The sequence below is a fragment of the Exophiala spinifera genome (genome assembly GCF_000836115.1).
Source record: "Exophiala spinifera strain CBS 89968 unplaced genomic scaffold supercont1.5, whole genome shotgun sequence".
NCBI classification, from domain to species: Eukaryota; Fungi; Ascomycota; class Eurotiomycetes; order Chaetothyriales; family Herpotrichiellaceae; genus Exophiala; species Exophiala spinifera.
The window spans coordinates 1,783,460-1,797,974 of NW_015622517.1; the positions used below are offsets into that span (position 1 = coordinate 1,783,460).

Below are 14,515 nucleotides of genomic sequence, written 5' to 3' on the forward strand. Positions count from 1 at the left end.
GGGCTCCGGCTCCGGCTCTGGCTCTGGCTCGATCTGTCTGTCGGAGTTGTACCACTGATAACCCACGTTGCCATGGCCAGTAAATACCCCACGGTCCGCGCCTTGCAGTCACAGCCACGGCCTTGTTTGTGCATGTATAGTCTTGACTTACAGGGTAAAGACCTCAGAGTCGGTACATGGCGTATGATGTATGCTGTGGCGTGGGCTTGGGGAAGGGAGACGGCACCCTCTCTCATCGTCAGGGTCAGTTGGTTGGCCAAGCCTCCCTTTTTCGTGATTTGTTCACCAATACCTAGATCTTTCCGCCAACAGAGATCGAAATTCTTGACCCATGGCGTCGACGATGACTCTGTATTGCCTCTGGCGTTCACGCGCCTCGTGGATGGAAGACGGAGACTTTGACGACGAGGTCGAGGTCGAGTACTTGTTACTGCTGCCGCCAACGCCGCCTCCGCCGCCTTCGACACGGATCTTGGCCCCGCTTGCTTCTTCGGGTCCGAAATCGACCAGTCTCGACCCGTCGACGTCCGTGGCACTCGCCCGTACCACTTCCGGACTGCTCGCTGCTTTGGGAGGGCCGGACTGTGTGAGTGGCGTGATGGGCGTGGCGTCAAGAAGAGCCTGCCAGCGCGCGAGGAACGAGCCGGGACCAGGCGACGACGACGACGACGACGACGAGACTTTCGGTGTCGTTGGTCTCTCTCTGATCTCGCGACTCGTCTCGGACGGCTGTGGTTCGGGCGGCGGCACGCTGCGTGGACGGTCGGGAGGGGGACTGCTTGCGCGAGAGGGCGGGGTGCTCGAAGCGTGGACGACAGTGTTGTTGTAGTAGTAGTAGTTGTTGTTGTTGGTGGTGGCGGTGGTGCCGGCGAACAGTTTCGCAATCGCCGGCGAGCGCGACGGTCGGGAGTGAATGACGCTCTGAAGACGCGCGGTGGATTGGGCGTGCATCTTTTCGAGATACGACGAGTGCGAGTCCAGGATCGGGACGATGCGGTCTTGTGTGGATTTGTCCAGCGACCCAAACAGCCGGTGCAGGTCGGGGGTTAAGTTGCCGGGCCCTTGGGCCTTGGATGCCGGATGGCCGTCACCAGGGTGGTCTCGTCGGAACTGCGACGCGGCCTGCTTGGCCCAGTCGAGGTACCAGCCCGTCAGCTCCTTGTCGTTCTTGCAGCACTGGTGCATGAAGACGTGCGTCGACCGCTGGTGTTTGCGCAGCAGCTGGACAAAGTCGCCCACGGTCGGCACGACGGAGTGTCCGGTCTTGTCGGTGTGGATGCGCCCGAGCTTGATCAGGTCGCGCAGAAAGTACTCAAAGTCGTTGACCGTGCCGGAGAGGTCGACCGCCTTGTGCAGCCGGCGGATCACGGGCTCGTAGGCGTCGACGACCTCGCGCACCGACGTCGTCAGGTGGTCCGGGTTGGACCTGCAGAGGACCTGGATCAGCTGTTTGCGGTCGCGCACCGAGAGGTGGATCGACAAGTACTCGAGCGCCTGTGCGTGGTGGTGCTCGGTGAGTTCGGTGGACGAGCACTTGCTGTCTCGCAGGATGGCCGTGACGATGGAGATGGACTGTGTTTGGCTTTGCCGGCGGATCCGATCTTGTTCGTGTTGCGGCTTGGTGGTGTACGCTTTGAGCGTGTGTAGCTGTTCTTTGCCGAGTTTCGCACGTTCTCGTTCGAGTTTGGCCGCGCGGGACTCGAGGTCTCTAATGTCCCAGTTCAGCACGGTAGAGATGATCCTACACGGGTAGTCAGTCAATCATCACCGGTCTAGTTCCACAAGTAAGACAAAAGGTGGTTGGGTTGTTCGCACGTCTGCATAAGATTCATGCCTTCGTCAGAGTTGGAAGTCAGGCCGATCCAGTTGGTGACACTGGCGACACTCATCTTGGCCAGTCCGACCTTGACCATGGCGTTGATCATGGTTGCCACGTTGCCGATCTTCAGCGTCTGCTTGATGACAAGGTAGGGTACCAGCTTATTGGCGTTGTCGATCAACTTGAGCAGGTATTGGCCCTTGGGCGACAGGATCAGAGTGTAGTGCATGAATGAAGCGAGACTAGACCCCGATGTCAGCAAGAGACCGGTATTCGACGAAGACGTGTGTGTGTGTGTGATTGTAGATGGCTGACGAGAGAAGAGTGGCCTCACTCACTTGACAAGCACAAACTCGTGCACGGCTTTTGTTAGCGGTGGATGGTCCTCGAGTCGATCTGTCTGTGCCGTCTTCTGGACCATCTCGTCCAGGACATCGCCATAGACGGCATCGTTCAGAAAGTCGCGGAACGCCCGTGAGAGGTCTTCGGCCCGGCCGGTATCGTAGTGGGCGACTCGGTCGGTCTTCTTGGGGATTCCACCAAAGGTGCCCCGTACGGGATACTCGATGAGGGCAGAGGTGGCCGTGGCCACGGTCTTTCGACTGCCAATGGCGCCCTTGTCGTAGCTCTCGCTCAGGTTCGCCTTCTCGAGGTTCTCGATGATGGTGTGGCATTGAACTTTCCACCATTTCTCTGGCAGGTTATTCAGCCCCGGCAGGTTCAGCAGGTACTTCGACACCAGAGCCTGGAGAGCGGGCGACGTAGAGGGTTTGGCCGTGTCGTGGTTGAACGGGGGACCGTATTGAGCGAGGCTGCCCGGATTCCTGAATTCCCTGATCTCGGCGTAGGTGTTGTAGTGTGTCAGGATGTCGAACAGGGCCGCACTCTGGGCTGTCGACAGCACTTCTTCACCCATTCTGATGAGGAAGGGGAAACGATGTGTGGTCGAAAGGAACCCTGAATGGACAATGATGATATCGATGCTGTACTACAGATACACACCATGACGTCGCCGTTGGTCTTGGACGATCAGCCTCGTCAATCAGGCTGAGCGGGCCGCACTTAGTCATCACCGAAGGCTTACGCATCGAAAGGTCGAGATGCACAAAAGATGCACAAACTTCGCTCCCGCAGCTGTCAACCCTGAGCAACAGTTTTACGGAATTCTAATGCACATGGTACAAGTGATCTGCACAACCCAGCATCGACGCTCTCTTACAGGGAATAGAACAAATAGGCGAATCTTTGCCGATCGCTGGGTTCCTCGATCGGATGGGATGGGATAAATCAATCTATTAGACATCGCGCTCATTCGACTCGCTCTGCCGCAGCCTTTTCTATACGATCGATGACCGCGTCCTCAATATCTCGAATTTTCGAACTCGGTCTGTTCCCCTGCTCCGACGCGTCTTGGCCTTCATCGGTGCGCCGAACAGTCTCGGCCAGGATCAACGCACATCCAAGCTCGTCGAACAACCTGAGCACACCAAATAGAGAGTGTCCAAGATCAGTAGTCTTCGGCCCGATATGCACATTATACAACGTCACATTCACGTTGGTGTGAATTGTGTATCTTCCGATAGACGTTATGGGTTCAAACACGGAACCGGAGAGTGCGGGAGGTGCTACAACGCCATTTTCTGCCGGTGAGATGGATAGTCCTGCAAAGGCGGGCCAGTGGCACGAGATGACACCCACTTTGACACTGCCGCCACCACTGTTGTTCTCGGCTGGTGCAGATTCGAGAAGCTCAAGCAGCTTCGACTCGACCTTGCCTTCGACGACCGCCTCCTCGGAAAACAAGATCAAGCGTCCATTTGGGGCATAGTGGCGATACTTCATCCCAGGAGCGCGAGGCGCACCCGTCACATCTTCGACGTAGCTGATGGGCTCGGAACTGGAGGCGGACGCAGGCGTAGCTAGACCAGATGAGGCCGGTCGAACTTCGCGTCTTTTATACCCGATGGCGGTATTGGCGAAATTGTTTCCACACCCCCGCCCGTGCGCGATCAGGTCCGACAGCGACACTCCTCCCGGTCTCAGGATCAGAGGCGGATCGTGCAGGCCGTCGACGACGGTGCTTTCCACACCAACGTCGCACGGACCGCCATCGAGGATGAAATTGATCTTGCCGCGCAGATCATCCAGGACATGCCGCGCAGTCGTGGGTGACGGCTTTCCCGAGGAGTTCGCTGACGGCCCTGCGATAGGTCTGTCTGTCGCGGCGATGAAGAAGCGGGCGAACTTGGACGAAGGGATCCGAAATCCTATCGTGTTCTGAGCGGGATGGACGTTGGGGGCGAAGACACCGTTCTGCGGCACCGGAAGCAAGATTGTCAAGGGACCTGGCCAGAACTCCTTGACGAGAGACCCATAGATCTCTGGCAGGCGTTCGCCCGTGATGCGTTCGAGGTGAGCGACGCTCGAAACGTGCACGATCAGGGGATTGTCGCTGGGTCGGCCTTTCGCGGCGAAAATGCCAGATGTGGCGGGCTCGTTGGTCGCGTCGGCACCTAACCCGTAGACCGTTTCAGTCGGAAAAGCCACAGGCGGTGATATGCCGTGTTTGATGGATTGGACAGCGTCGCGGAGCATGCGGGCATTGGGCACCGACATGTCACGCGTGTAGCGATGGTAGATGTCTCGGTGTTCGTCATCCGTGGCGTGCTCAGGAATCGGAACGTCCAGAAGTGATACGATGCGCGTGGTGCAGTTTGTATAGGGCAGAGTGGACAAGTGCGCCCGACTCTCCATGATGGTGTCCATGGTGGAAGATACTTGCGGAGACATTGCCTTCGAAGACAGAATCTGTCTAGAGCGGAGAATGGAAGCAACAAGTTGTCTAAACATAGAAGAGCGCTCGAACGAAATATTCAACCAGGTGATCTTCGCAATAATGGCGGAATGTCCCTCTGACAACCAGGGCTATGAGGATGCGTGGGAAGCGAAGTAGTGATGATCAAGGAGTCGACCATGATGGAACCTGGCACCACCCTAGGACAGTTCCTTAGGTGTGTATCATCCTAGAAATAAACAAGTGCGGCGTGCATCACAAAATCTGCCTTGCAGCAAGAGGATCGGCGTGACGGTAGTCAATACTACAGGTTGATTCCGTGATGCATGTGAGCAAACATTTCTTTGCGAGGCGACATTGTGGAGGAAATTTTGCAAGGGTCACGTGATACAGCCTCGCACCATCTCGCAAGGCTGCGGTCATTCTGAACATCCTCGTCATTGAATATCATCGAGAAAGCAAGAAAAGGTCTCGAGAGATTCTTGAGACAGTCGCCAAGGCGCAAACATTAATCCTGTACATGTGGACATTGGAAAGTCATGTAGGAGGAGGACCACAGGAGGGACTTGGCTGCGACAAACGTTCTCTCGATGTATCGATAGCAGCAGGGAGGGAAACTTGTAGGGGAAGACGAGTGAAGTTCAGCACGTTGGAGCTTCAGGGAACGAGCACATCGTCAGATAGTGATGTTCGGGAAGGATCCATGTCTATCACGTCCTCTACGGAGGGTACAGTAACACGGCCATGGATACTGGTTGCAGAGGAAACACTTCTTCATCTGCCCTTCTTCCCTCCACCACCTTTGCCTCTCCCACCAGCAACGCCTTTTCCCTTGCTCCCAGCATTGCCTCCCCCTAGTCCGCCGCCGATCCCACCACCCTGGACGATTCTGCACCCTTTGACAGGAACATATCCAACAACCTCTTCGACCCTCAGATCCTTCATCAGATCCAGTTCTCGTCGCCAGACACGTTCTTTGTCCTTGCTCGCATCGTCCACCACTTTGGGCCCCTTTTTATCCAACGTCGACCAGAAGCCAAGTATCTCTCGGACAGCTTTCCCCTTCTTCACGCTCCCGGGTTGTAACTTGATCTTATATTTGTACCTAGGCATGGCGGTCCAAGGAGCCACGACCGGAATGGCCGCAATCAGTTCATCACCTGGCTGAGGGTACGGCACAAGTCGGTCGATGTCCAGTAGCTCGCGCCGCTCCTGTTCGAGTTGCTCTTTGCTGAGCTCTTCCTCCTCATTCAAGTCTGCAGTCCCTTCAGCAGCAGCCTTTTCGAGCCTTTCATGCCGCAGCCGTTCCCGTTCGGCGGCTTTGGCATGTTGCGCTTTCCGCCGTTCCCGGTCTGCCTCAGCTTTAGCCTCGCGGGCAGCTTTCTCTTCTTCGGCCGCTTTCTTCCGATCTTGGCCGCGGTTGCTACCAAGGAGCTGCATGGCAAGCTCACGGTCTTCCTCATCCTGTTCGGCGTACTTTTTCTGCGCTCTCTTTGCTTTGCTCCGCTTGCCGCGAGAGAGGGGCTTTTGCTTCGACAGAGGCTGAGCCTGCGAAGGCACAGCCGCAGGTGGCTGAGGAGAATGGGCATCTGGAGTGTCTTCTTGTTCGTCCTTCTCATCCGCTGCCTTGTCCTCGTCATCGACTTCAACTTGAACTTCGGGGTCTTCCTCTGCCTCGTCCGCGGAGACTGCGGAACGGTCGGTGATGCCGTTCATCTGCAGCGGATTGCTTCGTTGTTCATCTGGCTCGGAGCCTGCCTCGGACTTGTCTTCTTCGGCAACAGCTTCATCATCCATGTCGTCGACTGCCTGAGAATCTTGTTTCTCCTCATCCTCACCTTCCCCAGCAGCATCTTCGAGATCGGGGACGACGTCCTCGGTCTTGTCGTCGAACTCATCATCGTCACCATCACCATGGTCGTCCAGGGACAACCCCTGTGTATCCGCGGCCAATGCCTCAGCCTCTCCTGATAGCATGCTCTCGGTTCTCTCCAATCGGTGTTTTCCATGGTTGCCTCTACTCTCCTCACTGATCAGCCACATCAACCCGAACCCCAGCAGAAGTTGGCTTGGAGGTAGAAGGTTCTTCCGACCTCTGATGACGAAGCCACCGGTCGTCAGGTACTCTCCGGTGGGTGCGGTCTTGCTCACTTGGTCAGAGTTCACCCACCATGCGCCCATGACGGCTTTGGAATCCCAGGCACTACTTGTACAGACGGTCAGAGCGCCTGCCTGGGAAAGCGTGGAAGGAGGAATCGGCGCGTCAGGTGTCTTGGGGTTGTTTTTGACGATCACACTGGATGCACCTTGTAGATCAGCATGTACATAGACGTCGCCCTTCTTCAGGTATCGTCGGTACAACAGTTCGTTCTGCTGAGCATCCTTGCCGCCAATTACGAGGTATCCGTCACTGGAAACGAAGAACCAGAATTTCTCGAACCAGAACTGCTTCCGAGCCACTCTGAGGGTAGCTTTTTCCTGTTTGAGACCCCTTTTCAGGTCCCGCTCAATCTTCTGCTCCGCAGATTGGAGAGCCTTGGCAGACGACTCGATGGTCTTCTTCTCTTTTACGGCGGCCGTCTTCTTTTGGTCGTAGTATTGTCTTGCGTTGGCCCAAGGGGAGAGGGCAAGATCAACGTCTATTGAGAGTCGTTTGTCAGAAGCCGCCTTGCCCGTGGTCCGGGTTGTTTCTTCGTCGGAGTCTTCCTCGTCGTCAGTACGGTCCTCTTCATCACTCTCCTCTTCTTCATCGAACCCGGGCTCATTGAGAAGCAGTGTTATCGTGTTCTCCTCGAGCTTCAGCGGCAGCTTGATCATTTGGGCGACGACATTACCCCGCTTCTGTTCGGTCTCGATGAGTTTCCCGATATCGACCCAATCCATTCCCTGTCCGATCAGGCCGTTGACCGCCGCACAGGCTTCTTCGACCCGATGAGTGTTGGCTTCGATGGTCTGGGCTTTGCGAACGTGCAATTCCTGTTGCTGTTGAAGTGCCCCTATGCGTTTCTCATGTTCGTTCTTTGCATGCTGCAACTTCTTTTTCGCCGTCTCTTCATGTTCTGTTAGTCGAGACTCCAACTTTTGAGATTCTATCGAAGAGAAGAATTCGTCCACCGTGTGGTTGAACCCATCAAACTCAAGGATGACTATTCCTGGGTTCTCCTCGAATTGAAGCGGTCGGAAGGGGTGAAAGTCGTCATATAGGAGGTTTTCTCGACCTGGAGCTTGGTCTTCCAAATTCCCAACACCGGAGGTTTTTGTTTTTGCGACAATATAGCCTTTTGATTGTCCGGCATCGAAACCATCGAAGATTTCCTTGGCGCGTTCTAGGACTTTGAGAATCTGCTCCAAGACCTCAGGCCTTCGCAGGACATCTTCCACTTTTAAGCCAGCATCTACCCCGATTTCTTTGAACACATGCTCCAGCAGATGAGGTGGGAACTCTGGGAATCCAGCCGTCAATGCTTTTCTCAAGTCATCTCCTCCCTTTGCTCTCTTTGCTTTCTTGCCCCCTGCTTCATTGGCTGCCTTCACTCTCTCCACGGCTTTTGTTAGAGATTCCTTGACTCTGACAGGCGTGATTGGCGGTATTCCATGGTAATTCTGCTTTGGCTCCAAAGTGTACTTTCCCCCTAGCTTGACATCAACATCCTCGTTGCCCTCGCTTACCTGCCTCTGTAAGGCCAGGACATTCAGGTCCGCGTCCGTGACGATGATGTTGCCAGCGGCGAAAAATTCCAGGAACAGTCGATACTGTCCGTCACTAAAACTGATCTCAATCACTCGATCGGTCCCTATTTGCGCAACGCCCGTCACTCGTTTGCTCTTGAGATACTTCCGTAGCCTGCTGACAAATGCCGAGGGAGCGGTCGCCGCAGTCCGCGAGAAGGACGTTAAATGGCACCGAAACCCACAGTCTACCAGCAGCTGTTCTCGCTTGCTGGGTTTCGCGAATTTGAAGAGGAAGATTCGACTGGAAAGATCGTAGATGTTCGAGACTCGAAGGGTTACTAAGGATGCGGCGAGTTCGCTTGCTATGACCTAAAGGGCATGCGACAGTCAGTTGCGCGGCGGGGCGTCTGGATATGGCTTCTGCGCACCTTAACGTCGAGAGACGAGAATCGCTGCTTCATCGTGACAAATGTAAAATAGACCGGACTAGAGAATGCGCTTGGCCAAAGAGACGAGACAGGGAGAGTATCAAGACAGCGAGCGACGTCCAGATTGCGGCAGTTGCGGCGGAATGCGTATGATACTATGTGAGTTCAAGTATTTTTGGAGATGTGCATTTGAAATGCCAAATGACGTTGCGGGGAGCACTTTCTACAACCGCAAGGCTGCCTCCCTCATCCACGTTCAGCACAAGGCTGAGTCCAAAGGTCGATGCAGAATGGTACAGTAGTGGCCCGCTCGCTCTGTTGCTCCTGAATGACACTCACTTTCCCTTTCATCAAGTTCTTCGTGAGCCTGTCTTGCGACTCACCACGTCCCACGCAAATGTTGCAGCCAGTCTTGCTCGACGCCCAACGCCTCCACGTAGACAAAAACCCGCTCAGCAAATCCACAAAAACAAATCATAAGTTTCTCCGGACGAATTCCATGCCCTGCTTCTTGCCGAATTCCCAAAGGTTCTGTATGCCCTGTTCGCTGAGATCGATGTTCTTCATATTCGGGGCATCTTGAGCCGGTGCCTTGCTCACTCTGGACGCGACCATGACAGGATCGGTCTCCAGCACAATACCATCGTCGATGATCTCGTCAATAGCCAGAGTGACCAGATCATAGTTCTCCATGATTGTTCGCTTGTCGGTGGAGTTTCTGTACGCACTGTTAGTCTGGTATGGTAGATCGTATTCAGCGTGCCGCGTACTTGAGAAGAATGCTGAGCGTATCCCTCAACGCCAGAACGACATTGTACAACAGTATCTCATTCTCGTCCGAGTTCCCAACCACATACAGCATCGTGTCGCTCTCCATTTTGAACACCACCACCTTGTTGTCATAAAGTATCACGTCTGACGTCTGTTTTGCTGTCTTTTCTAGCAGCCCTTTCTCAAAGGCCTTCTGCTCCTTCAAGGAGGCATATGGTTGTGGAGGGGTAGGTTGAGCGGCAGAGGTATGAGGAGCAGTGTAATATTTGGCGAACAATCTCGACGACTCGGCCGATGTGTCGGTGGAAAGAATGAGGACAGCGATGACGCTGTGGAGCGACATGTTAGGAGCCATGACTGAGAGGGGTGTCTGCGGAGGGATAGTAGCAGGAATGAAATCGGCGCAGGAGCATTCGTTGCATTCAAGTTCAACACCATCCCCGAGTCCAGAGTGGCCTTCGCGACTGATCAATGCCCAAGTCAAATGCGCCGCCGTACTGTCTTGGCCAAATTTGCACTTTTGAAATATTTGCGTGAACGTACTCGATAGACACGGTGGACCACTAACCCAATTTTGGCTCACGGTGTAACTTTTTCCTTCAATCACTGTTGATCCCAAACGACCGGCCTGCACACAATGGGGAAGTCCTCCAAGGACAAGCGAGATGCCTACTACCGTCTTGCCAAAGAACAAAACTGGCGGGCGAGGTCCGCGTTCAAGCTTATCCAAATCGACGAGCAGTTTGACCTATTTTCATACGCCGATCCGTCACAATGTACAAGGGTGGTCGACTTGTGCGCTGCGCCCGGCAGCTGGAGCCAGGTCCTGTCCCGTATACTGATCAAGGGCGAGAGTTTTGGTCGCAGAGCGTGGGTTGAGAAAATGGAGCAATTCCGCAATCACACAGTGGCAGACTCTTCGGAGGCCACGGTAGACGATCTAACCAAAGCGACGAATACCCTGAACCTAGAGCGAGCGAAGTCCGAGCTCAAACCGCGTCAAAATGTCAAAATCGTTGCGATTGACCTTCAGCCCATGGCTCCGCTAGAGGGTATTGTTCAGCTCAAGGCCGACATAACCCACCCGTCGACTGTGCCTCTGCTTCTCAAGGCCATCGACCCTGATTTCGACGAGCACAACGAGACTCACCGTGTCGACCTGGTGATTAGCGATGGGGCACCGGACGTGACCGGTCTTCACGACCTTGACATTTACGTTCAATCACAGCTACTGTACTCGGCCCTCGCCTTGGCAATGAAGGTCCTCCGACCTGGAGGCAAGTTTGTCGCGAAGATCTTCCGGGGCAGAAACGTGGACATCATCTTTGCCCAGCTGAAACTGGTCTTTGAGCGGGTCCATGTTGCCAAACCGCGGTCCAGCAGAGCGAGCAGTATCGAGGCATTCGTGGTCTGCGAGGGATACCGTCCGATCAAAGACTGGACTCCTGAGCTCGGGGATGCGCTGAAGATCCCCCAGCCCTCCAGCACGACCCAGTACACGCCCTCGGACAAACAAACTCGACGACTACGCGATGATGGTGTTGTTGAGCTGTCTTTTGAAGACGAAGAGAGCGATCCGCAAAGATGGATCGCCCCGTTCCTCGCTTGCGGCGATCTTTCAGCTTGGGATGCAGATGCCACGTATAAGCTGCCCGAAGGCCATAAGAGTCTGGATCCAATCCAGCCTCCGACGGCGCCTCCGTACAAAGAGGCTCTTGAGCGGAGGAGAATCGAGTCTGGAGCCTATGGGAAGACGAAAGGACGATCGAAACAAGCCGCAACATGAGAGGTTAGAAGAAGACCTTAACATTGCACGATTCGGCTTTCGTTCAGCCGGTCATCATCGTGCAAAGCCATGGTTTTCGGCGGGACGGGTAGCCCTTCTAGGGTTATGGTAAACGACCCGGCATCAGACCTGACACAATTGCCTGCATATGCTTCACAAGCACATGGTCGATGGCCAGGAGAATCGAGTTCTTCTATCAGACACTCAGATTGAGTCGCCTCCCTGCTAGTTAGACCCGAATCTCTACCAGCTGGTTTAGTTGATTGACCTAAATCTCCCAGGGTTGCATAGTGCAGTACATCTCGGGAAATGACCGGCGTCTCGTGAAGGAGACAGGCAACCGAGGACCACTTGCGGAAGCTTGTTAGTGTTGTGGCACGAGCCGGACAATGCGCTTTACGAAGTACAAGTACGAACCGTTCGGCTATCTTTGCGTCTCGGTACATGGTGCCGGTGGCCAGCCTCCGTAAATTGGTCACCAGGGTGTATTCACTATGACGGACTTCAGCGAGAGAGCTTGTATTCACACCATGTTGACATGGAGGGAACATATCGGGATCAAGGAGGGAGACGCGCGTGTCGCTTCTCGCTCGACATTCTGCAATGTCAACTCCGGCTTTCATGTGCCCCGGACGAGACTGGGGTTCGCCGATATGCGAGACGATTCCGAAAACATTGGAGACACGGTGAGACAGGGAATTCTGTCCTAGATCAGGGCTGCTCGCCTGTAGAGTTCTTTGGGATTTCAAGACACTTTCAAGCACGCTTCCTTGCATTCGAATCCCCTACTGTCCTGAGATACTGACCTGTCTACTTTCTACGCTCTCCACCTCTTCATATCGTCTGGTTCACTTCTGTGACTCTTTCGAGGATCGTAACTCACGTCCTCACTGATCCTCGCATCACACCGTCGCAGTCCCCTTCTTCATCAACTCCTCGACCAAGGTCCAATACTCCACACGGCTCCTCTCTCTGAACTTCTTTCCCCAGACAATCATGATAAGGAAGGCGCTGCTCGCCGCCATCCCCACGAATGCGGCACTGATGAAACAATTCTGCAATCCCATGTTAACTACCCATGGCGTGATGCCATAGCCGATGGCGAAACTCATCGTGTTCCTCACAATGATGACTGTCGTCATCGCGTCGCCGCTGATCTCGTGATACGTGTCGATGAGGTAGTTGACGCTCAGGGTGATTCCGAAAACGTTGCACGCGGCCAACGCGCCCATGGCGATGATTAGTCCGCTCCAGTGGATGTGGTGCGCGGCGCCCACGCCCCACAGGATGAGCGTCGCGGGGACCAGCACGATGCACAGCGCAAACGGCCTCAGCCGCTGCTCGGGTTCCATGATGCCCTTGTTCCGTCGGGCGAGTTTGAGAGTGAGCCAGTCCGAGAGGCGGCCGGTCACGTACGAGCCAAAGATGACGCCGATGCATGTCGACACGTAGCTCAGCCCGACCATGGACGCACGGAAGTTGTACGGTGGTGCAGAGAGGATCAAGCTGGCTGTGGCGTTGAGGACGTTGAACCAGATCTGTGACGGCCGTCGCCGAAACCAAGACGTCAGTGAACCTCATCCAAACCATGTGCTTCGCTTCGTGTCATTCACAAGATCCGAGATCGGATTGAAGTGGACATGAGCTGCGGGTTGATATCAGGATGGGGAGGCGAAGCAAACGTACCAAGTAACTTCCGTAGCTGAACCCCGAGTAAAAGATGACGGGCCAAGTGAGGTATTTCAACGACTGGATGGCGCGACCAAGCATGTCTTGTCCCGGCGATGGCTGCCAGAGCGACAGCTTCTGCACGAACGTCTTCTTACTTCCGGTGCTGAATGTGCCGTTTTCAACGCTCGCGACATCAGCGTCGCCGGTCGTTGCGGTAGCGTTCTTTCCATCGGCCACGGTCTTCTCGCCCGTGGATTTGGTGGAAACAGGCGTCTGCGTGCCACTTGACCCCAACTCCTCGACGATGCCGACAGTCGAGCGGCGGTAGTTGGTCTCCTCCATGAAGAAGAAGCAAAAAACCAGTGCGCACCCGAGGAACATGGCAGGGAAGTAGAAGACCCATTTCCAGTCCATGCCGTCCGCGATGAAGCCGCAGATGACCGGGGCGAAGTAGTTGCTTCCAGCCAGGAAGAGGGCGTAGACGCCCATGTACGTTCCTCGTTCGTGGGTAAAGTACTATATTGACAATCTGTATCAGTACGTAGCCCACATCACCATGATGCCTGAGCGAGAGGTGACGAGTGCATGCATACCACATCCGTGACGGAGATCTCAGGCAGGGCTTCGATGGGAGCAGCAAAGAACCCGTTGACGATGTTCTTGACTATCCAGACCCCGTTGCTTCGAGCGTATGGCCTAGGTGGTTGAACCAAAACGTGAGCATCGGACCCTTTCTATCGAAAGACAGGATACCATCGGGAGAACTTGATCTACTTACCCCCACAAAGTACAACCAATACAGCCGATGATGGAGATGAGGTATGTCAGTCTCTTGCCATAGCGCAGGGCAAACGGTTGCCAAAACAGTAATCCCCATCCGCAGAGAAGGAACAGGTAACCTGACAATGCTCGCATCAGCATATGTAGCCGCCAGTCAATGTCCATCTGTTCTTACCGGTGCCTTGGTTGAGGGTGGTGATGGACACTCCGGAAGCTTCGGACAGAGGCACAATGACTGAATACACCACAGAGCCCGAGATGCCCACAAACAGAGTGTAGCTGGTCTAGAATTAGTCCAATCACAGATGAGGCGTCTCAGACGCTGGTACGTACACGTTCACAGAGATCGTCGACAGGAGCTTCCGCCTCGGTGACCAGTTAAGGGGGTCGTCGGGGTCATCCGAGGGGGTTGGAACAAGGACGACATCTCCAGTGCCACCGGCGTGGCGTGTGTGCATAGTGTGCTCCAAGTCCACGAGGTGCACAGTACCCGGGACCGAGTCAACTGGAAGGTTCTGGGCCGCCATGACACGACCAAGGTGAGTACGAGCGGAATTTCAATCACTCTTGAAAGAGCAGAATGGCTACACTCAGGACAACGGCGATCAAGGGCAACTCGCCCTTTCTTTTATATCTTCACGAAGAAGCGCAGATGGGCGGAACAAGTACTTCAATGCCAGCCATCGAGTCTTCGAACCAGAGTAGCCATTTGCCGCGTACCGGTCATGATACGAGAACTCCGAGATAGCATGGCATACTATAGCGGGAAAGTGAGAAAAAGATAGCAACGGCGC

At 54.8% G+C, this 14,515-nt stretch overlaps 6 protein-coding genes across 6 annotated transcripts; 1 reads left to right on the forward strand and 5 right to left on the reverse strand.

Moving 5' to 3' along the window:
- Positions 1-282: 282 nt before the first annotated feature.
- On the reverse strand, positions 283-2,735 carry PV08_07198 (uncharacterized protein; the record flags this gene model as incomplete). The annotated part of the gene is made up of 3 exons (XM_016381529.1): positions 283-1,741; positions 1,816-2,061; positions 2,158-2,735. 3 exons carry the CDS (start codon positions 2,733-2,735, stop codon positions 283-285), a joined length of 2,283 nt encoding a protein of 760 aa, XP_016234631.1.
- A 392-nt stretch (positions 2,736-3,127) lies between these two features.
- On the reverse strand, positions 3,128-4,585 carry PV08_07199 (Sua5/YciO/YrdC/YwlC family tRNA threonylcarbamoyl adenosine modification protein; the record flags this gene model as incomplete). The annotated part of the gene is made up of 1 exon (XM_016381530.1): positions 3,128-4,585. One exon carries the CDS (start codon positions 4,583-4,585, stop codon positions 3,128-3,130), a length of 1,458 nt encoding a protein of 485 aa, XP_016234632.1.
- An 802-nt stretch (positions 4,586-5,387) lies between these two features.
- On the reverse strand, positions 5,388-8,746 carry PV08_07200 (uncharacterized protein; the record flags this gene model as incomplete). Its single annotated transcript, XM_016381531.1, has 2 exons — positions 5,388-8,654; positions 8,714-8,746. The coding sequence occupies 2 exons, from the start codon at positions 8,744-8,746 to the stop codon at positions 5,388-5,390; spliced, it is 3,300 nt and encodes a 1,099-aa protein (XP_016234633.1).
- A 441-nt stretch (positions 8,747-9,187) lies between these two features.
- PV08_07201 (uncharacterized protein) lies at positions 9,188-9,839 on the reverse strand (the record flags this gene model as incomplete). The annotated part of the gene is made up of 2 exons (XM_016381532.1): positions 9,188-9,431; positions 9,484-9,839. 2 exons carry the CDS (start codon positions 9,837-9,839, stop codon positions 9,188-9,190), a joined length of 600 nt encoding a protein of 199 aa, XP_016234634.1.
- A 282-nt stretch (positions 9,840-10,121) lies between these two features.
- Positions 10,122-11,270, forward strand: PV08_07202 (uncharacterized protein; the record flags this gene model as incomplete). The annotated part of the gene is made up of 1 exon (XM_016381533.1): positions 10,122-11,270. The coding sequence occupies one exon, from the start codon at positions 10,122-10,124 to the stop codon at positions 11,268-11,270; it is 1,149 nt and encodes a 382-aa protein (XP_016234635.1).
- A 902-nt stretch (positions 11,271-12,172) lies between these two features.
- PV08_07203 (uncharacterized protein) lies at positions 12,173-14,248 on the reverse strand (the record flags this gene model as incomplete). Its single annotated transcript, XM_016381534.1, has 6 exons — positions 12,173-12,808; positions 12,957-13,457; positions 13,535-13,637; positions 13,720-13,840; positions 13,897-14,000; positions 14,055-14,248. The coding sequence occupies 6 exons, from the start codon at positions 14,246-14,248 to the stop codon at positions 12,173-12,175; spliced, it is 1,659 nt and encodes a 552-aa protein (XP_016234636.1).
- Between the last annotated feature and the right edge of the window lie 267 nt (positions 14,249-14,515).